The following is a 24,588-nucleotide window of genomic DNA, read 5'->3' as shown; positions in this document are numbered from 1 at the left end:
TACTTAAGTAAGGTTTAGAATGCATGACCTTTACTTCTACTTGTAGTGGAGTATTTTCACAGTGCAGTATTAGTACTTTTACCAAAGTAGGGTTTTGAAAGCAGGACTTGAAGTTGAGTATTTCTACAGTGTCATAAATACTTTAATGAGGTAAATACATTATCTGAATATTACTTTTTTAATTTTTTCTAATTCTTTTTCAACGATTGCACATGTATAATTTCAAAAACTGTCAATAAAAAACGGCTAAATACATTTAAACTAACATCTTCAACTTCCTCCAGGACTTTCACAGGGGGAAAAAGGAAGAGAACCACGAAGAAGAAACACTTTATGTCGTCACTTCCTATCGAGATCTCGCGTGGTCACGTGACGTCGCTTTTAGCTCGCTGACTCTGCTATGTTAGCCGTTTGCGCCAACGGTTTACAAAATGCGTACTTTCTCGGTTTTATCGGTAAATCGCGTCGGATGGACGTCCCGCCGCGGCCCAGATATCCGTTTCCACCGACGCCGGGCGAGAAGTTTGACTGCGAAAAAAAAAAAACCGGGGCCCGCGAGGGTCACGTGACCGGCATGCGGCTGAGCCTTTTGATAAAAAAAGATGGCGTGAGCTCAGCGAAGCGAAGAGGACAACACACTGCCGAACCGGAGCGGAGCGGCGCGAGAGCGGCGGTTGGACTGTCAAGTAAGTTGATTCCAGCACGCGCGGGTCTGGTTCCGTTTAACCGCGACATCACAACACAGACACGTCTCTGCGCGGCGACACTTTAAAGTGAGTATGTATATATATATGCGTGTGTGTTTTTTTTAGGCGTTACTTCGTTTCCTCCTCGTTGTTAACGTTAGCTTAGCGGCGGCAATGACACCAACAACATCACAACAATGCGGGCTAAAGCCGCTGCTGGAGCTCGGCTGGGGAAGAACACCCCGACACTTTAATGTTATTAAAGCTGGAGTTATATAACTTAATGTTAAGGACAAATACAAGCTTTTTATAGTAGCAATTCCTTGTATAACCTAGCTAAACAAGCTAGCAGCTTATCTTCAAGGTGTCTATTTTTATATATAACCGTCAACATCAAATGTTTACTTTTACAACAAATACCCTCACGTGACGTATACAATTCATACAATATATATATATATATTAAATAAATGTAAAGCTTCTACTACGTCTGTGTACCTATCATCGTCATCATCATGTATAATAAATGAAATAATAATGCATTAGTAAGCTAATTTATTTTGGTTCTTACGTAATACATAATATAAACCCAAAATATGGGATTAGTATACAACGTTTATTATAATAGGCAACACTTTCATGAGGTTTAACGTCAGGCTGTGCAAAACAAAAACAAAGTTTCAAACGTTTTATTCAGAGACTACTCTTTAATCATAAAAAAAGCTCAAACTAACATGACACTCATAAAGAAAATGCTTAAATTTAGAATTGCACCTATAGTTGGATAGATGGTTACCTTTTTAAATCCTGCAAGGAGACATTCTTTTGCTACAGCAGTATTTATAAATACAGATAAGCAATACAATATTTAAAATGCACAATAAATAGGACTAAAAATTGGATGGAAAAATAAGAACAGGGCTAAATATATACACAAAATAGAATAACATTACATTGACTGACTATGTGCAGTAATCAGTTGTATTTAATAAACCCTTTAAACATGTATGACAGTGTTACTTACTGACCAATGTAATTGTGTATATTTTCACCTTTTTGCTGTAGCAAAATTAAACTTTTATCATATTCTGTCAACACATTTGCTGAAGTTAAAACCAAGTGAGCAGTTGTAATACAGTGGGTAGATATTAGGGAATAGATGGGTAATGTTAATGTGTGACCACAGCCGGGTTGACGTTGAAAGCTAACTTGACATTGTGTGCAAGTTCCTTTTTAATAATTGTCGTTGACAGGACGGCTCAGCCGGGTCGTCCTTAAATGTGTAGTTATTTGCACAGTGTCTGGTTTTAGTTATACTCGGTGCGTTAGCTTTCGGTTAGCATAGTTAAGCTGTGTCACCCTGGTTCAACCGGGCCAGTTTAGCTAAGTGTGCCAGTCGAAGGCGAGCCGAACTAAACCACGGTGGACGCGTGAAATACATAAGCGGTTAGAAATCCTGGTCCCATCTAAAAAATATAAAAAAAGCGCTTTGCTTCGTGTTTCTTTCGTCTCGCCCCGCGGAGCTAGCGAGGAGTCGGGGAGGGGAAGCTACGTTTGAGCCGGAGGGACCAGGAAGCTGTGCGCGCACCAAAAGCACGTGTCTTGTTTTGGGTCACTTTGGACCACGTCTGACCTGGCGTGCAGACGTTGCTGCTGCGATACATGGCGAACTTTCGTCCTTCTGCCGTTATCGTTGACGTGGAGTTGATTTGGATTTGATGTCAACATTACCGAGTCGCTGTTACGCTTTTAGTGGTTGTTTTTTTACTTTTCCTCCGCGTGCGACGCATGAGGATTTACGCGGAGAAGGTGAATATCCTAAATGGGTCTGATATGTAGCTCACGTCGACTCGTGTGTTTTTAAAGTTGAGCACCGACTGTTAAACATGTTGTGTTTCTTTTGGAAACTGGATTTGATCACATTTTTTTGTAGGGGATTGGGGTCACATTTCTGTGTTGGTTTACTTTTTGTACGCAGGTACTGTTGCATGTGTTTACCCATTGCTATGGCTGAATACTTTGATTATTGAAGTGTTTCATAGTTGCCAGTCTCTTCAGGTTGATCCGTGAGGTCGAGGGTACATTGGGTCTTTCCTGGTGTGCTAAGGCCCATTCTGGATATACAGGACATTTATGTTAGGAGGTCGGGGGGGGAGTAAGCAAAGTCATCTCAATGTTAAATCTTGAACTACCAAGTGTTGCATTATGTTGTGAAAGGTTTAAACTTTACCGATGATTTGTAAAAAATTGAAGCTAGACATTTTGCTCCCCTTCTTTTTACTATCACAACTATAATAATATATCTTATTTGTGTAGCGCTTATTGACTGCAAGCTGCAAATATTCACATTTGTGAGGTTGCAAGCTATGAATTTATGTCTATTTACTTTATTACAATGTAACCATTTGCCAATGCATTTTGTGCAGTAAAATTAACCAAATAATTGCTTCACCTCTGAAACATTTGTGTTATAGTTGTGTCGTCTATATACACTTCTCCTGTAGATGGATCCTGGACAGGATTTACTTCTCGCTGCCCTGAGTGAGAGTGGTATTTGTCCAAATGATTTTGGCATATTTGATGATTCTCAGGATGCTGCACAGCCCTCTACGGTCCAGCAGGTAAGATGGTCTTTTTTGTTATAGATATAGGTGATTTATCAATGTGGTCATAACTTAATGTTAATGTTGTGATATTGGGCCTCTTCCAGTCTATCTCCATCAGTGCCCTCGATGTTGGCGAGTCAGTGGAATATGCTCGAACCGAGCCTCCAGCTCCAGTCCCGATGATTACCATCAGGGTAAGATTACAGTGTATTGGGTTCCCCTACTTACTTATTGAACACACAATATTACGTTGCAGCTGATGTTTTCTTTTGTGGTATGTAATAAAGTCAATTTTACTCTCAACAGCACAAACCTCAGCAATCAACCACCACGTTTGTCTTAAATCAGCTGAATCAGTTGCCGTCACTCGGAGCTAATGTGACCAAACAATCGGTGATGAACCCTATAAAACATACGATAACTGTCACCAAAGTGGTCCATGTTGCCAATTCAGCCCTGCGAGGTTGTTCGAGCCCGTCCACCACGACTTTTCCTCACTCCGCATCCACAGTAGTGCCTTCTAACAGAGATCAGGTACGTTTTGTCGGGACATAACCGCACTGAGTTAAGGCATCTCTTTTGATTTTGCTGACCGTATTTTTTTCTTTTAGCAGATTCAGTTGAAAGACCTCCTTCGGTCTGGCAATGTGAAGGGCACCGGTCTTAAGGGCAACAGCCTGATGGAGCTCATGAGGCTGAAGCCTCCACCTAACATTGCTCCACCAGTAGCAACGGCAACAGCCACAGGTAATTTGTTATTTTAATATGCAATTAGATTTGTGTTTTGTCGTAATGTATGGTTTTTAATCATCCGCATTAAAGAGGTTTCTATGGTATTAAAATAGGTCATAAGAACAACATGAATGAGGTCCGGAGAACTGAACCAATGAGCTAAAAGCTCTGGAGTTTAATGTTAATTCTCGATGCTTTCAGTAGTCCTTTTATGCATCGGGCAATCTGCTCTTTCCATCGGTGTTTTGCACTTTCTCTGTTTTTGTAAAAAGGGAGAAATCTACTTAAACATAAATAATTAAATCACAAAACGGCTTTCCCTGTGACTGTGGAAATTAAAAAAAACACATTAATTAGGGACTTTATCTTTCTTAAATGGACTAGGGCTGCATCTAGCTCTTTGTCATTCTAGATTGGTATTATATTCATTGAACTTTTGGTCTAAAACGTCTACAAAGAGTGACCGAATGTTGAAGATTACTATCACAATAGACACAAAGGATACAATTCTCACATACAAGATGCATGGACAAGGTCACTTTTGGCTATTTAGCTTGAACATAATAGTTATCAACGTCACCAACAACCGATTACTTTTCTGTCAAAATTGTAATGCCGTCAAAATGAAACTGGTCTCGGTTTGTTTTCCAGGTGAAATGAACAATGGGATCAAGAAGGAAGTGTTCGGTAAAGATGCTGCCAGGATCTGGATCAATGACGACATCAAAATGCAAACCTTCCCGCATTCTTTGGTAAGTGTTTTTAATTACCCAGTTTTAGAAAGCTCTTGAATGCTGCCAAGTGTGTTGCCATGTTGAAGTCACTTTTGGCGAGTTGGTATTAACGGTTACGTCAATCTACGATGACAGAAAATCCCAGGGATGAAAGAGGAAGATGAGCCGGAGGAGGACGAGGAAGAAGAATTGGGCCATGCAGAGACTTATGCAGAGTACATGCCAATGAAATGTAAGTGTGACTGTTTTTTGTTGACACTGTCTGTATTCAATTTCCTTAATCTCATCAAGCCACACCACTTATTTGGCACCAACCAGCGTCGAGGCATGCTGATTCTAAGTCTAATGTAACGGTGTAGACGCACTAGTCTATGAGGCTTACATTTACTGTTCATCACTGCACTCACCAGATGGAGTGACTGTAACAAAAGTGCACTGTATCAACACTCTAATCAAACAAAACGCATCCTGCTATTGTTATCTCGATCCACCGACTGGTCTGTTTGCCGATGCAGTGAAGATCGGCCAGCGGCATCCCGATCCGGTGGTGGAGACCAGTTCCCTGTCCAGTGTCAGCCCTCCAGAAGTCTGGTACAGACTGTCCATATCGGAGGAGGTCATTGATCGTGGCTGCCTGTCGGCTCTGCAGCTGGAGGCCATCACATATGCGGCTCAGGTAAGCGTAGTGGATTTGATGAAAGATAGATATTTGTCGAAAACTTCATTTCACAGGGATTAATACACAACTTTAAAAGCAGCCACATAATGTGGTATTTGAAATGAAACTATCTTTTTTCCTGATTGTGAAATGATATAATATCAGTTAATAGCTGGTATAAAGGAATTCTATAAGCTTTATTTTTTCACAAGTGCATTTATAGCAACAATGAAGATACCGGCTTTGAGACTGGGCGATTAGGTATTTTGAATGGATGTGAATTTTTACTAAACTACCTCCAGATTTTGTGGACAAATAGAGTAAAATATTCTGTACATGATGGACAATTTTATTTTAGAAACGCATCATTTGGAAACTCACTTTTGTCCGGGATCTTTTTTTGGTGCTGATTTTAAATGTTTCATGTAAAATGTCTTGAAAATAAGTGCTCCATGAACAAAATATTTTATAAAATGTCTTAGAGTTTTGGAGACCGAAATAAGACTCAAACTATCAATCAAATGACTAAAATGTGACAAACTTAAATACATATTTTTAAAGAGAGGCTAAATCAAAATAAGGTGCTTAAATGTAAACGGCAGGTAATACATGACGGGTATTTTGTGTGACTATACTTGATTGTTCATTTGTCTTCCCTGTGCACACCAGCAACACGAGACATTCCTCCCCAGTGGTGATCGAGCAGCGTATTTAATCGGAGATGGAGCCGGTGTGGGGAAAGGCCGGACCATTGCAGGGATCATCTACGAGAATTACCTTTTAGGCAGGAAGAGATCTCTTTGGTAAATACCCAGAGTCCTCTAAATCTCATTTAGCACAGGGGATTACAAAGTATTACCTTAAAATAAATGTTCTTCTGTTCAGGTTTAGTGTCTCCAACGACTTGAAGTATGACTCTGAAAGGGATTTAAGGGACATAGGAGCCAAACACATCCAGGTTCACTCGCTGAACAAGGTCAGATACTTTTCACGGTGCATGGATGAAAATGCTGCCTTTCGTTATGTCAAGTGCTCATTTACATGGTTATATATTTTCAGTTCAAATATGGGAAAATCTCCTCTAAACACAATGGGAGTGTGAAGAAAGGTGTGATATTCGCCACCTACTCTTCGTTGATCGGAGAGAGCCAATCGGGAGGGAAGTACAAGACCAGATTCCAGCAACTTCTCCACTGGTGTGGGGAGGACTTTGATGGAGTCGTATCCTTTCAAGAAGAACATAATGATTATTTGTCATGTGGTCTCACCTGCATCAGAGATGTAAACAAGATCCTTGTAGACCGTCCTTCCCTTAACTAAATGTCTTCTGAGATTGTGTATGACGAGTGTCACAAAGCCAAAAACGTGTGTCCAATCGGATCGTCCAAACCTACAAAAACTGGGCTTGCCGTGTTGGAGCTGCAAAACAAACTCCCCAAGGCTCGGGTTGTGTATGCTAGCGCTACAGGTGAGTAGACAGGATCCAACTAAACTGGATTGGAGCTGGTTTATCTGTGCAAACACTGAATTCTGACATTTACTTTTTTCTATTAAGGTGCCTCTGAACCGCGAAATATGGCCTACATGAATCGCCTGGGCATCTGGGGGCTTAAAACACCCTTCAGGGAATTTGGCAACTTTATCCAGGCTGTTGAGCGCAGGTACGTTTCTCTTTTTGCAGGCGACAAAACAAGTGATGCCGATGATGTGTGGAAAGTGTCCTAGCGTGTATTTTCCTCCCATCATTTTCAGAGGTGTTGGGGCCATGGAGATAGTCGCCATGGACATGAAACTGAGGGGGATGTACATAGCCAGGCAATTGAGTTTTACAGGTGTGACTTTTAAGATTGAGGAAGTTCCCCTGACTCAGCAATACATCAACATGTACAACAAGTCTGTGAGGCTGGTAAGCACATCAAAATAAAGTGTAAAGAAATCAATTTTAAGCACATTTTTGATTCTTTTAATTTGTCCTGGCAGTTTATTAAGTAGATTTCGTTACGCTTTGATATAGTGGGTGTGTGCACGTGACAAGTTCCAGCAGGCGGCGAACCTGATGGACGCAGAGCAGCGCATGAAGAAGTCCATGTGGGGCCAGTTCTGGTCCGCTCACCAGAGGTTCTTCAAATACCTCTGCATCGCTTCCAAAGTCCGTCGAGTGGTGCAGCTGGCCAGAGAGGAGGTCACCAATGGAAAGGTGAGACGCCTCTCGAAGTATATAAGGATGCGGCGTCGCACATTTATTTTGAATAAGCCTGCTGCCTTTGCATTAGGGGACGATCACACGATCTTTGGTCTGGCGTGAGCTCCTCTCTTGCACTGCCTTTTCTTGGCTTGTTCCGTTATTATTCGGCGTGGAGTCGTGCCGCTCGTCAAAATTGACAGAGGCATCAAATTGAGCAAGAGGCGGGCGTAAGAATCGCTTTCCCATGGCATGTTTTTGAAGCCTGTTGCGACGGGTTTTCGTACGATCGGGCCCATACTCGAGAGATCCTTGGCATCAAACTCCAAAAATATCTCTAACCTGTATCTACAGAGGACAAATGTTTAATACTCCAGCTTAAAAACACAGGAAGATTAAAAATTGTTTTTATCAATAACTATAAATGTATCAGGATGGTGGAAACCCAATGTGGGAAAGGAAAAACACGAAAGAAAAACAAGTACAGCTTTGATGATGAAACCATCAGTGCCAGGAAAACAGAGACGACAACTTAATACAAGTTTGCCTGAAACTGTTGATGTTGTGTACCTGCTCTGATGTTATCCACATTTCCTCTGCAGTGTGTGGTCATCGGTCTCCAGTCCACCGGAGAAGCAAGAACACTGGAGGCTTTGGAGGAAGGAGGAGGAGAGCTCAACGACTTTGTTTCAACAGCAAAGTACGGACTGACCAACACTGATTTAGTTTAAACTGTATAATGTACACGGGTCGCTATAATGAAATGTTTTGTTGTTGTAGAGGTGTGCTGCAGTCCCTGATTGAGAAGCACTTTCCAGCTCCTGACAGACGGAAGCTTTACAGCCTGCTCGGCATCGACCTCTTGGCTAAGAAGACCCCCCCGCCCACTGAAACGGCAGCACAGTTGGAACAGAAGGGCAAGAAAAGGAAAGGTACTGAAGGTTTTATAACAATTGGCTTAGTCTTGAACAATGCCATCTGTCTCGTGAAAAGATGCATGTGCTGTTCTTTAATGTTTAGTAAAGATATGTGCGCACTTCACAAATGTTTTATTTACATGTTTTCATCCATTACTGATCATATCTCCAGGTTCAGAGGTAAAAAAGCAGCAGCAGAAGAAGAAGCCTCGCAAGCACGGCGGCCTGTCGGGTACCAGCTCGGAGGAGAGCCAGTCGGAGTCGGATGACGAGTCCAGTAAAGACAGCGAAGACAGCTTCAAGTCCGTCAGCTCAGGCGACGAAGACGACGACTTCAACCCGTTCAGAGACGAGTCTGATGACGACGGGGAAGACGGTGAGACTTCAAAAGGAAGTTTAACTGAAACCTTTTTATTTATCTGACTCGGTGCTCACGGCAAACCTTTATGCCCTCCTCGTGTTTTAGATCCATGGCTCATCCGAAAGGAACCAAAGAAAGGGAAAGAGAAGAGGAAGAAGAAAAAGAAGAGGAGTATTGATCCAGACTCCATTCAAAGTGCCTTGTTGGCCTCTGGGTTGGGCTCCACCAGGCCGGCTTTCACTACCGCTGTCATCCCCCCCAGCGCCCCCGCCATAGGTAAGCACAACACCTTACAGCACTACAGGATGACAGCACTCTTGTTTAGCCTTTTGAGGTTTAATGGACGCCTTGTTTGTACTTCATAAGTCAAGGCAGAGACTCAGGATAGCTGCCTAACGAGTCACGACGCAGTGGAACATGCTCAGAAAATGAAGAAAGAGCTGCTGGACAAACTTGCCGATCTGGCTGACGATCTACCTCCCAACACTCTGGACGAGCTGATAGATGAGCTGGGAGGACCCGAGAACGTAGCCGAGGTAGGAACGGGAAACATTTCTGACTTTATCTCGTTCTTTTTCTTTTAAAGTGCTATATCTATTTTTGTATAGATTTTTTTGTAAATGAACTCCCGTCGCTGTTTCTTAAACTGTCCTTCAGATGACCGGTCGCAAAGGTCGCGTGGTCAGCAACGACGATGGCAGCATCACGTACGAGTCTCGCTCTGAACTCGACGTCCCCGTGGAGATCCTCAATCTCACAGAAAAGCAGAGGTTCATGGATGGAGAGAAGGTAAAGGCAACGTTGTAGCATGTACCTGAGAAGGTATTGGAGGTTGTCTTATGACTTTATTGGGACTTAAGGGGCTTTCAACACCTGTAGTTCATTTGATCTGGAACAAGAAAACCATTTTGCATTCCCAAGTGTTAATTTTGTGACTGTAAATACTACTAAATATGTTCTTCAACTAAGATGAGACACATTGAGCACATTCAGGAGGAGTCGGAGTAACTTAACCAAGTTAACTCAAACAAATGAAATAACAAGTTGATAAGAGTTTTCATTGACTCAAACTATACTAAAATAGTTTGATTTAACTAAGATGAGACCAACACGTGCAGACATGACATGAATAAAAGGCCCTAAGCTGGAACAAACAACTGACAAGCAATAACTCCAGATAGCTTGTTATTATTATTGAGTTTGATTGACAGCTTTCACACCGGCCCAAATGAGCCAGACTGAACACCAGAGTTGGTTAGTTTAAAATGTGGGTCCAGCCAAACAAGGGAATAACTTTCCCTGTGGTTGATCTCAAATCCATTAAATGCAGAAAAACGGTTGCTAGTTCTGAACATTAATCGTCTTTCTTTTCCCTCTCCAGAACATTGCCATCATCTCGGAAGCTGCCAGCTCTGGTATTTCCCTGCAGGCCGACCGTCGGGTGAAGAACCAGCGCCGGAGAGTCCACATGACGCTGGAGCTGCCGTGGAGTGCCGACAGAGCGATACAGCAGTTCGGTGCGTGGATATATTCACCCGACTGTGCCAGAGTGGGCCTTTCACGTAATGCATGACAAAATGTACCAAACGTTCTGCTCCGTTTTGTTTGTCCTCAGGGAGAACTCACAGGTCCAACCAGGTCACAGCTCCAGAATATGTTTTCCTCATATCGGAGCTCGCAGGAGAGCAGCGGTTTGCATCCATTGTTGCCAAAAGACTAGAAAGCCTGGTAAGGCCCACTCGAATGTACGATCAAGACCGTAGATACTTGAAGGACCTTAAACATCAACTGCATTTAGTAATTCTGTTATTTATTTATTTGGAAACAGGGAGCGCTCACGCACGGAGACAGACGAGCAACAGAAACTCGAGATCTCAGCAGGTTTAATTTTGACAACAAAGTAAGGGCGTCAATCTTTCTCTCCTGGTAAAGTTCTCTCTGTTTGCCAGCGGCTCACTCTCGTTTATCTCCGCTGCAGTACGGTAGAAGTGCTCTGGAAATCATCATGAAGTCAATCGTGAAGCTCGATTCTCCGCTCGTGTCTCCGCCCGTTTACTTTAATGGAGATTTCTTCAAAGGTACTTTGACTCATGTTGTTCCACACACAATTCATTTATTTACCGTATGGGAATATTCCAACAATCTATCGATTGTTGTATAATCGGCTCTCCCTGTGGATGACTGTCATTTCGTGCATGGCTCATTGATTCCTGTTTTTTCCTTCTTTAGAAATTCAAACGGGATTAATAGGTGTGGGCCTCGTAACCATCGAGGAGAGATCTGGCACAATGTCACTGGACAAAGGTGATGATTTAAAGCAGGGGTCCCCAAACTTTTTCCTGTGAGGGCCACATAACGTTTGCCTCGTCTGCTGGAGGGCCAGCCGGGGTGCTAGTGAGAAGTCAGTGTGCTCACCTATGCGCGCGCATCACTCACGCTCGCGTGCAGACAGCATTTAACGGAGCAGCGCGTGCGCTCTGATCGCTCTTTTAATGTAGTATCGATACTAAAAATATGGGGGGTGGAGATTTCACCCTGTTATAATAGTAGGGATAACACTGGAGTAGATAAGCGTGTCTTCTTGTCTGATCAATACGCAACTGTGAGGTGCGTGAATGGACCGAGCGGCCAGCTGCTGATCACTCACTCAACAGCTCGACTTGCACGAGTAGACGGTGCACCGAAGACTCATTTTGACCCAGGAAAAATCCTGGATGCGCGCGCCACTCGGTGTGAGTGCATGCACGTGCAGACAGCAATTAACGGAGGGAAGCAGCGCGTGCGCTCTGATCGCTCTTTAATGAAGTATCGATACTAAAATATGCTAAATCACATCGTTTTAACGACGGGTACTTTGTTAGTATTGCTACACCGTGCAGCGTGACGGCAGCAGATGTAGCGGACTAACATCCAAGCTAACCTAACTTCCCAAACGCTGTGGACATCTGAACGCTGATTGGCCGAGACGCGACACGTCCCATCAAAGATGTTCTATTGCAAAGAGCACCACTCCACATTTTCTCCGCGTCTCACTGCAATCTCAACGGCAGCGGGCCAGGTGAGAAAAATAATAAATCGGAACGCGTCTCTGGTATTGTTCAGGGGGCCGGTCCACATGGGGAGGCGGGCCGGATTCGGCCCGCGGGCCGTAGTTTGGGGACCACTGATTTAAAGTATATATATATTAAAAGAAATGACTTCGCAACTCGGGCCGTGAAATGCATCCACATTTAATGTACGTGCGATATTGGCAAATTAGCTCGAATGCATCGTGCTACAGCTTTTTTTGCTGCTTGTTTATAAAATAAAAACTTGCACTGTTCTCATTTGCCATGAATAATCCAGTGTTTCCCATGTATTATATGATTATTTTTGCTTGTCATCACCATCTATACAACCAATGTGTTAATGGTTACATAATTTACTCGAGGACACATCTGTCTCAAGTGCACTAGATTGGTGTCCTGCAGGAACAGGTTTGTGTAATAATCCATGTCTTTTGTTGCGGCTGCAGACTACAACAACATGGGGAAGTTCCTGAACCGTATTTTGGGGATGGAGGTCCAGCAGCAAAACGCCGTGTTCCAGTACTTCTCTGACACATTGGCAGCCGTTATTCAAGAAGCCAAGAAGAGTGGCAGATATGACATGGGCATTCTGGGTAAGACGCACGTCATTCTCCATTTCCAGAAGCAAAACTGGGGCAGACGGCATTTAACATTTTTAATTATTCAAAGTGCTTTTTGCTCTGAAAAATTCTTAAAGGCAATATCATCCGTCTGCCCTGAAGGTTGGATTTCAGTGATGTTCAAATATCTTCCTGTCCTTTTTTTTTTTTTAGATCTGGGCTCCGGTGATGAGAAAGTGAAGAAGGTAGACTGCAGGAAATTTCTGACGCCGGGCTACACTACTGCTGGACATGTGGAACTATACACCGTATGTATACGTGTTAACATATTTATATGCCCTTTGATCGCTCACCGATACGTTTAAATCCTATTAACATCACCTTACTTTGTCTCTTTTCACAGATGAGTGTGGAGAGGGGGATGTCGTGGGAGGAAGCCACGCATGCTTGGGCAGATCAGAACGGAGCAGATGATGGTTTTTATGTTCAGGTACGAGAGGGTGAATGGAGTTTCTCAATAATTAATTAAATTAATGATTACATGTAGTGTTAATGCTCAGAAGGATGTTGTTCCAGGAGAAATATAAACTTTGTGTGTTCTCTGTCCACACATCTTGGATGCATGAGTGCATTGGGTAGTATTCTGCACAACATCTAAATATGGAAATTGAGTTTTGTATGATGTTTGGTGAATTTTGGTGAATGTTTGGTGAATTTACAAAAAAATAATTTGTGAAACGTGGTCCAAATTGGTGGAGCAGAGTTTTCCTGACTAGTCGCATACAAGTCATAGTCCAAAAATGTTGCATCCTTCATTTCCCACAATGCAACTCAAATGGCTTCTTTCACGAGACCGTTAACTAACTGGCATCTTCCCCACTTTGAAATGCAGTGACATTGAAATAAATATTTCTCAGACACGACAACTGTTTTCAAAGGCTGAGCGGCGCCGCCCATGACGAATAAAAAGTTTAGTGTTGCGAAATATCAAAGTCCAATGTGTTCTTTGTTTTCAGATGAGGAACAACAAGAAAACCGCCATCCTGGTTAAAGAGGTGAACACGAAGAAGAGGCTCTTCCTGATTTACAGGCCAAACACTGGCAAACAAGTCAAGCTGGAGATGTACACGGACATCAAGAAGAAGTTCAAGAAGGTCACAAAACATTATTTTTGGGGATTTGCTTTAAGACATCTCTGCTTTACGTGATGAAACATGATTATTTATTTTGTGCCTCTTTTTTTTAGGTTTTGTCCGACGACGCCAAGCAGCACTGGATTGATCAGTACAAGTCATCAGCAAATATCTGCTCTCATGCTTATTGGTATGTTAAGTCTGGTCATATCCTGTATTTGTTTTACTTTGACTCTCTCCCACGTGCACCGTCCGCCTACACGAGCACCAAATGTGAATTAATTCGTTGTTGAAAATATTCCCCAACAGATGCACCATTTTCTCCAGTTTGATTTAACACTATGGTGGCAAGTTATTTTATTTGTATTATAATATATTTAGAAATAGATTTGAATTGAAAGTTACAAACAAGGTTGGCAAGTAAAAGTACTAAAAGTTTACTACGTTTTTACTATTTATTTAGTGGGATCTGTTGACGATAACTTTATTTAGAGGGCGCATTTAAATTCAGGGTTGACGAAGCGTTTTGGGGGATCAATGAACCAACAGAAAGCTCAACACCAAAGGTGATAAAACTGAACAGTGGATGAAACGATAAAACCAGTCGACACGATAAAAACAAACCAAAAACCACAATGACAGTAATTAAATAACGCAGTTTAAAGACGACATCATATAAACAAAGTGATCTAAAAGGGACAAAATATCGACTCATTTATTCTTTAAAGCCAAATCGTCCGCTTCACTGTTAATGAACTTTTCTGTGTGTTCTGCCCAAAGGAGAGGAAACTGCAAGAAGGCGTCGGTGGGCCTCCAGTGTGAAGTCGGTCTCCGGTGTCGGACGTACTACGTTCTGTGCGGCTCGGTGCTGAGCGTGTGGAACGAGCTGGAGGAAGTTCTCACTCCGGTCAGCGGAAACAACGTGAAGGTGCAGATAGTCCGACTCAGAACAGAAGATGGACAGAGGATAGTTGGTGAGTTGAAGGAACGGCTCGGACGTCTTAGCGAGACTTGTTTTCTTGCAAAGAGCAATAGATGAGAGGATCAATCTTCTTAATTGTTATTGTCCGTCCTTCAGAAGCAAAACCACATTGAAGCCCTCCATCGTTCTCTATTTAAGGCAAAAAACACCTTCATGTATCAAAAGTTTTTAATTTACAAACATCTATATGTATATTTTATACACCTGCAGTGTTCTTTGGTTCAGATTCTGGCCATCATGTGACATGACACATCTCTAAACTAAAGGTTGGGTTGTTTATTTAGGAGATCCAAAGCTCAGGAGTCTGGTCAATCCCTTTTATTCCAGTGGAGTCGACGAGCAACAGACTCCATAAATCATTACAGCACTTCCACAAAAAGGAAACTCATCTTGAAGGTTGCAAAAACCAAAGTGAAGAAATGAGTGAATGTGCCGGGCTTTTCCTCGGCTTGTGTGAAGTTTCATATTCACCGCAAGCATTCCTGTTTTCTCAATGCATTTCATGTTTGTTATAAATGTCAACACCGTTGCTCTCGTTGTTCATTTCAAACCCTTCTTTTCTTTTACAGGACTGATCATTCCAGCCAACTGCGTGGCTCCATTAAGTAACAAGCTGTCGACGTCGGACCAGAGCCAGCAGCTCGCCGTGCAGGAGCTCCAGAAGCAGCAGCAGCTCCACCCCCAAAGCCTCTGTCACGCCCCCAACACATAGCCTGTGGCGGAACGCGTTAAAGCCCCTCTCAAGTTCACGTCTTGATGTAAAGGGATCTGGACTCGTGTGTCTCCTTTGCCAGGATCCTTCCCCCCCTCCTCTTCCTCCCCTCAGACGTGAAGCAGCGGTTGTACAGAGAGAAAAGATTTCAGGGTTTTTGTTTCTTTTTTTCTCTTTTTTTAACTCTCCCGAGACTCATGTTTTCACCTAGACAGATTTTAATGGGTGATGTTTTGTCCTCTGACATTCAGAGTGAAAAAGATTTGTGTGCGTATTGATGGAGACACAGTTGAGAGCCCGAGGGCGCGTTGAGGGCCTCGCTGTGAGCGGCCTGGTAAGAAGCAAAGACCGTTTCCTGGTTCAGACCAAAGGAATGAGACAAAGACCGTGAGTCTTTTAAAGTCTGAGTTATTTAAAAAAAGAAAAGAATGGGCATTTGATGCTAAACTACAATCCCATTATTATATATCCGTTCATAGCTGCTCAGACTTGATTCCGCACTGATGCAGAAAGAGAGAGAGCTTAGTTTGAAGTTGAACTTGACGCAGAACATTCGCACAGCTCGCTAGTTCCAGTTGACGCGCGTCGAGAGCTTTTTGGTTATCGAAAGTCAAAACGTCGTCGTCGTCAGGACCCTCTTGCTTCGTAACCGCAGACGCCAAATGAATCTCCCATCGATACGTTTCATCATTTCCTTTCGTCAACGTTGTAACATTTTAACAATCGCACTCGCAATCATTTAAAGTCTGTCTCGAGCAGCGGTCGGGTTCCCGAAACCACGTTTGAAACCCACCTTTCTTGCTGCGGTCATTCCTCTGGTTTACTCTGGTTATTAAAGGGACAGTTCACGCGCTCTCGTAGTTTTTATTTATCAATCTAGATGGTTTGAGTTGCCGAGTGTTGGATGTGTCGGCCGTCGAGATGTCTGTTATCTCTGATGTGGGAATATATGTAAAAAGTCGATTGCTGCTCCCCTTTCTCCAGTCAACACTTGTGTGTGTCAAGTGGAAACCACCTCTGGTCTGGTTGTAAAAGTAGATCTTAGGTGTGGTGTCTGTTCACCTGGCTTGACGGGAAACATGCAATCTACAGTTCATCAGCCAAGGAGTTCTTTTCTTTTCAAACCGCTTTCGGCGCTGCACCGTGCTCCGCTCGGACATTTCTTTACTTTGATTAAATAGATGGACGTCGGCCGAGGAGTTTAAACTCGTACAAAGACCCCCCCCCCCCCTTGGAGAGGAAAAAACGAACGGAGAAAAACCTTGTTCGTCACTGACTCGGTAACTCTGGTTTTCGCTGGTGTCGTTCGGCTCGTTTCTTCACAGTAAAACGTCTCCAACGCATCTCTCCAAGTCCTCTGCCGTCTCGAGCCCAGCTGCGATTCGAAATAAATTTTAAAAAAATGGACTCCTGCTTCCGTCGAGTAGTTTGCCTCCTCAGTCCCGTATTGCATTCTATCAGATCTGCACTGGAAGGGATGCACCAAAGTCTGGATCCGCTTATAATAATAATAGCTGATTTAATTATAAAAGATGGGATACGTCCTCTGATCGCTCAGCTGCGTTGTCGACCTGTGAATTAGTTCAAGTTATTAACTGTGTTTTCTCTTCTGTTTCTTCATGGATACATTTACAAAACCAGTGAAATGGGAAGACGTCTTTGTATCACACGACTGCATTTTGTACACTTTGTTAAACGGATTTAAAAACGACAGACAGACTTCGCCGTTCTGCTCTTTCATCGAGAAGTCTTTTAACTTGAAAGTCCACCACATGCAACGACTCCGGTTTTCATTTGGGTCTTTTTGAGAAGTCAGAAACAGACATTTATGAACGCCACGGGTCTTCGCAGATCCTCGGCTCCTCGTCTCCTGAAGCTGAAACACTTGAAAGACTCTGTTTTTTGTTTTCTTTCATCTTTGCACGAGTTGCACTACTGACCGAGTTGTACAAATATTCACCTGTATATGAATGAGTGTGATGCTCAATAAAGCTTGGTATACTTCTACCTCGTAGAACTGTTAATTGTGCTACAGAGACGCGTGATACACTGGTAAATGCAGAAACGTGGGCATTTGAATTATGAAAAATTATTTGATTTGGGACAAATATTCACGACAACTTCAGTGTTTACTTCCAAAGCACTTTAATCCTTATATTTATAAAACCAGAGTTCAGACGCCTATGAAGAAACTTTGACATTAAACTTTTTTTATTGTATTTACATCTGATCAGCAAAGTAGGACATGGCCTGTGTTATACTGTGTATATATTGTATTTATGAATGATCAGCCAAATTACAAAAAAAACTAGGCAACAACATTTTGCAGGTAAAGTTGCATGTGTAACATTGTTTTCAAAATCGTTCTATTTTATTTTTTATAACTTATCGTTTGACAATGTTTAAATGGAAAAGCATGTTTTGGTATCTTTAAAAATGATGCTTCAGAATAAAAGCATTTAAAATCTACAAATGAGTAAAGAAAGAACAATGACATGTTCCTATTTAAAAGTAAAATATTACATTAGTCTTATGTAATATATATATCTCCTACAGAGGCCATTATTCTGCAGAACCACTTCAAACTACATCTTTGATTGGTATATGACAGTCAGTACTTTTGTGTATAGTTTGTATGTTAGTTTCTTTGTTGCCTTTATACTATTACTTCATTAAGTGGTCTAAAGTACTTTTTCTACTACTAGCATGTTTAGCCGATAACATAATGTATCTAATGACACGGGGTTTTTAGATCTCAATTCTTAGAAAAACAAGAAGCACACTGTCCCTAAAGTAAGGCCTGTTAACCCAATTAATATACACTCCTCAGCCAGGGCCATCCCACTGCCTGACTAGGGGTCAGAGGTCATGACACTGGTCCAGGATTGGGCCAAAATCTCGTGCTCGGACCATGTGAGCAAGAGAGATTAACTGTCTGCTTTGTTTGAATGGAAGAAGAGCAGATACGGAGCCACATGCCTCCAAAAATATAAGTGGATCATTTATTCACTTTTTATTAAACCTCTACAGTTTTTTAAATTTATATATACACATTTATTGATATCTTTATAAATACAGACGGAACAATGGATGCGCCCCCACAGACAAAGACAGGTATCTTCAAACCGGCTCTTGTTTCCGCTTTTGAGTGATAAAGTATTCATATTTAACCAAAAACACTCATTTTATTTTAATGTCAAATTAAAAATACATACACGAAGTTCGTTTTTCTGACTTAAAACATTTCTTTTATTTATCTTTTTTGTTGTTGCGTTATTGTGGCGTTAAAATAAATAAATAATGCAAAAGCCTTTACAATGTGAAGGAATGAGTCTAAACACACTTCACATGTTCACTTTTCTATTTTTTTTTTTAAACAAGTTTTTTTTTTTTTTAAAGTCTAGTTTAAAGTAATACTTCTCGGTTAACGCCGAGTAAACGCGTTAAAGCGGGTTAAACCGGGTGAAAACCGCGTGCGAATTCCGTCGTTTCATCGTCTAAATTACGTTTTAAACGTTTTTTCTTTTTGTTCTTGATCGCCCGCAATGGATAGTAGCAGTGGTAGAAAGCACAGTGGGTGTCAATATAAAGTGACGGCCATATTTGCCGGTGCCGCTGTTGTAAACAAAAAGTGAGAGACAGACGCTTCACTGAATTTCGGGTCATTTTTATTTCTTTAATTTGCAATGTCTCTGGAAATGTCTTATAAACCCAATGTCCATCAGCACATTCCGGGAACTTCTGGGAACCAGGGTAAGAAGAAAAAACGGCGGAAAATCAAAGTGTCCGTCCGTTAAATCGAGTGTTAAATTCGGGGTCTCGGAGAATACCTGGAGAAAGACCGCGTCTGTAGTTTTTGTCCAGTTATATATATAGGGTCAGATCCTGGGAGCTAGGCTAATTCATATCCGCCATTATTACTAATGTTGGAGGAGAAAAAAGAGCGCCGTTCCGCTGGCGGTCGGGACGACGGTTGGGATGAGAAAGCGCGAGGCGACGGTTGGTAAAAAACGCGATTATCCACTGGTGCGGGGTCCCGACGGTTGGTTGCCGTTACACGGTGACAAAAATGTATCACTCGTGTGTCTTCTTGAGCCAGCCCTTGTTCCGTTTCCTCCATGATGCTCCTCCGGTCGGAGCGGCTGATTGATCTGCCTCCTGAATTTTGTTGTATTCTTTTTTCTTACGACTCTTCGAGGACATCTCGCGTCGGTGGTTGAATATTGCAGCCGAACAAAGCGGCAGGGGAGCGGCGAGGTGGAGGACAAAAAGCTGCCTCCAGTTCAGCGGTGGAAGAAAATATATAATTAGAGTAGTAATAATGCGATTAAAAAAGAAAAAGAAAAGTTAATATTACTTTTAAGAAACTTTAAAAGTAGCTACTAAGTAGGCGAGATTTATGAAGTACTGTACAATGTGTAGGTACTTCACCTGAGTATATATATTTGCTACTTTATACTTCTACTTGAGTAGTTTTTGTGTGTAAATATTGTAGTTAATTTGACTCCTGAGTCACCATAAATATTCGAATTAATACAACTAAATCAATTATAAATCATGCTGTAATATTATCAATGAAATGAGCTCCACCTTTACCAGTAGTGACATTAAAGTGATGAACACCGTAATAATTTATAATCAAATAAATATAGTACATTTTATTTTGAAATGGGTCGTTCTACATAATGAGTACGTTTTAGTTTTTGTATAGTTTGATGCTGAAATTTTTGGGTGTTTTTATACATGCTGGTCATATATCTGATGAATGCTGTGTTAGTTTTTCTAAGCTGTAGTACTTAACAGATAATAAATGATGATATATTATTACAGATTAAACTACCCAGCGGTGTTTATACAGTAAATCTAATGAGCTCCACATCTCCCAGCTGCAGCCTTAAAGGGATCAACACATTAATGCATCAATAATTATAATCCCTTAATAAAATATACAAATCAGAAAGGAGCCGTAGTACTTTTACTTTTTGAACTATAAGTATATTTTGATGTTCATACTTTTGTACTTATGCTTTTACATTTTGAATGCATGACTTGTATTTGTATCTTTACTATGTCGTATTGATATTTTTACTTTACAATCAGGATTAATCTGCAAAGTAGCTGCCGGTACCAATAGAATATAGAGTAAATATTTTCAAATTTTGTGGAGAAGTAAGTAGAATACAATCATAAAAACTCAGGTAGAGCAGAATTAACTCAGAATTGCACTTATGTTCAGTACTTGAGTAAATTTACTTTGTTAGCTTCCACTACTTACCAAGTATTTAAAGGGAATGTGTTTCATCTCCGGTGACATGGTGTCTGTTTTGTGCTGTCGTCGTCTTCACTGCGGTCCACTTGTACTTTCTGACCAGTTGGAAGCCTCCAGTCTCCCTCAGCAGCCGCTAACCTGGCCACGTTGCAGTCCTACAGGCCCCTGCTGAGCGACTATGGACCTCCATCTCTGGGATTCTCACAGGTAACTGCAGTGAAACGGCGACTCTGGTCGTCACAGACGTTTCATTTCAGCTTGTTGCTATTTATATGTATGTATTGTGGGGGCGGGCGCTGTAAACGAGAATATAAACACAATCGTCAGTCAAACAACAGAATATATAGTATATTATATATACTTTTTGAATAGTTTCTTAACATCAATTAGCAAAAATATATGTATATTACAATTTGTTATTTTTTATTAATATTTATATATTTATAAATATTCATTTTCTCAGAGTAGGATTATTGTACGATTTCAAAAACACAGGATAAGAAGTCAATAATCTTTTATCAAGCACATACAAGTGATTCTCCTTGCTACTGAATAATTAACTATGGAAGTTTGACACAAGTTTGAGTTTATTGTAAGGAATTTACTGGTTTATTATAAGGATATTCACAGGTTTATTGTAAGAATATTCACTGGTTTATTATAAGGATATTCACTGGTTTATTGTAAGAATATTCACTGGTTTATTATAAGGATATTCACTGGTTTATTATAAGGATATTCACTGGTTTATTGTAAGGATATTCACTGGTTTATTGTAAGGATATTCACTGGTTTATTGTAAGAATATTCACTGGTTTATTATAAGGATATTCACTGGTTTATTATAAGGATATTCACCTGTTTATTGTAAGGATATTCACTGGTTTATTGTAAGGATATTCACTGGTTTATTGTAAGGATATTCACTAGTTTATTGTAAGAATATTCACTGGTTTATTGTAAGGATATTCACTGGTTTATTGTAAGAATATTCACTGGTTTATTATAAGGATATTCACAGGTTTATGATCAGGATATTCACAGGTTTATTGTAAGGATATTCACTGGTTTATTGTAAGGATATTCACTGGTTTATTGTAAGGATATTCACTGGTTTATTGTAAGGATATTCACTGGTTTATTGTAAGAATATTCACTGGTTTATTTTAAGGATATTCACTGGTTTATTGTAAGGATATTCACTGGTTTATTATAAGGATATTCACTGGTTTATTATAAGGATATTCACTGGTTTATTATAAGGATAACACAACAATATATATAAAAAAGAACAACAGTAGAGTACTGTTCTTTTTTTGAAATTCTCACTGGGATGTTCTTTGAATTAAAAGTCTCTTGCGCAACCCAAATACTATGTTGGGCCTGGCTGATCGTGTTCTGCTTGTTTCACGTTAGGGCTCCAGTGGCAGCCAAGTGCCTCAAAACAAATATGCAGAGCTGCTGGCCATCATCGAAGAGCTTGGGAAGGAGATCCGGCCCACATACGCTGGAAGTAAGAGTGCAATGGAGAGACTGAAAAGAGGTAAATGCAACTAACCAATTTACTCAAGTACAGTACTTACAGGTAAAAACAAGTACATCACGTTTGTACCCAAGTATGTCCATTTAATCTAAATGTTTACATGTACTTCACTACATCTCAGAGGTACATAATGTACTTTATACTACATTTATCTGGCAGCTTTAGTTACTTTTCAGATGACAGTTTTTCCTCCCCTTCCTGTTGATTGCCGACCTCGTTTTTCCAGATGTGTCGATGTTGAATGTTTGTGATGAAGTGAAGGATGAAATGTCCGTTGTAGTTGAATGTTTGGGATAACGTGAAGGATGAAGTTTTCCTTTATGTGTTAAAATGAGGTTCCCAAATGACAGAGATGCTGCAAACATGTGATGATCGTAAAGTACATTATGCATTGATGTAGATGAAACTAAACAACAGGATATAAAGGAGTTAACATGCAACATAAACATTCATCCAGAAAGATCAGATATTATAGTAAAACACTGACATTTTTCTGCTTGGAATACTTCAATACTTTTACTTAAATAAGCTTTTCAATACACTACAATTATTTGTTGTGGAGTATAGTACCTTTACTCAAGTAAAAAATCTGAAAATTGCACAGAGTGTTAACCTACATTGTGTTTGTCTCTCTTCAAAGGAATAATCCACGCCAGAGGGTTGGTGCGTGAATGCTTGTCTGAGACGGAGAGAAACGCGAGGTCCTAGCTACCAAACCACATTCCTCCCTGCAAGAAGAACTAACAGTGTGCATCTCATGAAAAAAACTTGCATGGCATTTCCTTCGAGAAAAGGAAGTAAATGCACCTTAAAGGATGGGAATAAGCAAGCTCCTAGAGAGAGAGAAAACAAACACAATTCATGACTCTGCAGGATTCATTTAAATCATGTTTGGAATTCATATGAAAGGATATCATGTGTTTTTATGCCCCCACTTTTGGGATCTTAGTTTTTGTCTTCATATTAAAAAAATTGATTTATGCATGCCAACGGGCCCGGGGTTAAATTGTAGACAGTGCATGGCTTGTACAGGGTTAGATGGGAATGACTTGTTTTTGATAGTATTTTGGTCTGTTTTTCAGACCCTTATAACACACATGACTGAGTGAGGGAGGGGCAGAGATGTGCCACACGCATCGGTTCATTCGTGTTGAGGGTGGTTTTGGTATAAGAAAAAAGGAAAATGCTGTTACCTGCATCTTTGTATGTATTTATTACTCAGTGTAATAAATTGTATTTTCAATATAGTTGTCGTTTGATTCAGTGCATCTGGTTTTGATCATTACTTGTAAGTGAAAATAAGGAAAGCTGAAGGGTTTGTTCTCTTCAGACGTGGTTCATGTTAAACCCAGCACAGTGTGTGTGTGTGTGTGTGTGTGTGTAGAATAAATTAGATTTTATATTAAAACTTGCAAGTGAAAAGAAACGGTCAGTGTTGACACGAAACATCAAAAATCTCTTCAAGAATTATGATATTTACATAATGAAACAGAAGGGAAAAAATACTGTATGTGTAAAGAAAAAAAGATGTCAAGCTGTGAACCGTAAATGTCTTTGAGTACAGCTAAACAACAACAACGACGCTGCCAATTACTCAGCAGGGAATTCTATATCCGAAATGTTCTCACCCACTGGCTGTGTGAGGGTCTTACTTCAAGTGAAACACAATTAGCTGTTGGTGCCTAAGCACATCTGCAAGAATAAATAATTAATAATTTCTAAATTGCAGCTCAAGAGTTGCTTGTGTTACCTGTCAGATGTGAGACCATTTAAAACTATAAATTATGCATATTTGACAAACTGAAACATCAAAGTAACTGCAACAAGGAATTGATTCTCAAATCAGATTTATATGCTAATCCTTTCAGATTTAGTTTGCTGCCCGCGTGCTGCTTTATGTCAACCAAACATTGTAGTGTTGCAAGGGAAGTTTATTTCATACACAGAGGCAACTCAAGATGCTTTACGTGATGACGTTTTAAGAAAAAGGGCAATTACAATTAAAGGGAAACAGGAAAGTCTTTGACAGTTGGTTCAAACAGGAGACAGATGCTTTTATAGCAGCTAAATCACATAAAGCACCCAAAAATTAGGTTGGTGAGAAAAATACTACAAATAAAAGACCAAATTATATGAAATGAAACATTTAAAAAAGAAAACTAGGACTAACAATAGGACTGATTGAATACAACCGTGTGCAATGATAGTAATATACTGTAATATTTGATTAGATCATGTTAAAAGCTGTATAGTAAAGTGCAAGTGCATATTGCTATTAAATATTGAACATAATTAGATGCACGTTGAATGTACTCTTTACATAAGATATTAATATAATAATGTGTACATTTGTATATCGTAAAAGTAGCAGTAATACAGTGAAGAAAATATGTATGTAAGTAAAAGTCCAGCATTAAAAAAGGTAGAACAAGTTTTCTTCCGTCT

General features: G+C 40.6%; 2 protein-coding genes across 6 annotated transcripts; both read left to right on the top strand.

The window, feature by feature from the left end:
• Positions 1-324: 324 nt before the first annotated feature.
• On the top strand, positions 325-16,557 carry sbno1 (strawberry notch homolog 1 (Drosophila)). Of its 4 annotated transcripts, none has more exons than XM_056432508.1 (33): positions 325-686; positions 3,191-3,307; positions 3,397-3,486; positions 3,599-3,826; positions 3,904-4,039; positions 4,676-4,776; positions 4,894-4,990; positions 5,274-5,434; positions 6,086-6,219; positions 6,302-6,392; positions 6,476-6,637; positions 6,749-6,884; positions 6,972-7,077; positions 7,169-7,322; positions 7,431-7,613; positions 8,201-8,298; positions 8,379-8,530; positions 8,688-8,891; positions 8,982-9,152; positions 9,243-9,412; positions 9,534-9,665; positions 10,258-10,393; positions 10,492-10,604; positions 10,705-10,776; positions 10,855-10,954; positions 11,106-11,180; positions 12,391-12,537; positions 12,718-12,812; positions 12,908-12,994; positions 13,521-13,658; positions 13,751-13,827; positions 14,418-14,611; positions 15,189-16,557. In XM_056432508.1, the coding sequence occupies exons 2-33, from the start codon at positions 3,191-3,193 to the stop codon at positions 15,329-15,331; spliced, it is 4,200 nt and encodes a 1,399-aa protein (XP_056288483.1). In that variant the 5' UTR covers positions 325-686; the 3' UTR covers positions 15,332-16,557. The 4 variants fall into 4 exon arrangements, with proteins under 4 accessions (XP_056288483.1, XP_056288482.1, XP_056288481.1 ...); XM_056432507.1 differs by having other exon boundaries at positions 325-773; XM_056432506.1 differs by lacking the exon at positions 325-686 and adding an exon at positions 1,734-2,495 and having other exon boundaries at positions 3,907-4,039.
• Positions 16,558-18,280: 1,723 nt separating this feature from the next.
• Positions 18,281-23,386, top strand: LOC130205258 (cyclin-dependent kinase 2-associated protein 1). 2 transcript variants are annotated; one of them, XM_056432503.1, is made up of 4 exons: positions 18,281-18,445; positions 20,704-20,807; positions 22,017-22,143; positions 22,784-23,386. In XM_056432503.1, the coding sequence occupies exons 1-4, from the start codon at positions 18,418-18,420 to the stop codon at positions 22,849-22,851; spliced, it is 327 nt and encodes a 108-aa protein (XP_056288478.1). In that variant the 5' UTR covers positions 18,281-18,417; the 3' UTR covers positions 22,852-23,386. The 2 variants fall into 2 exon arrangements, with proteins under 2 accessions (XP_056288478.1, XP_056288477.1); XM_056432502.1 differs by lacking the exon at positions 18,281-18,445 and adding an exon at positions 18,691-19,084.
• The last annotated feature ends 1,202 nt before the right edge of the window (positions 23,387-24,588 follow it).

This window comes from Pseudoliparis swirei, chromosome 15 (assembly GCF_029220125.1).
Source record: "Pseudoliparis swirei isolate HS2019 ecotype Mariana Trench chromosome 15, NWPU_hadal_v1, whole genome shotgun sequence".
NCBI classification, from domain to species: Eukaryota; Metazoa; Chordata; class Actinopteri; order Perciformes; family Liparidae; genus Pseudoliparis; species Pseudoliparis swirei.
The sequence above is the reverse complement of the archived record's forward strand: the minus strand, read 5'-3'. Positions and strand labels throughout refer to the sequence as shown.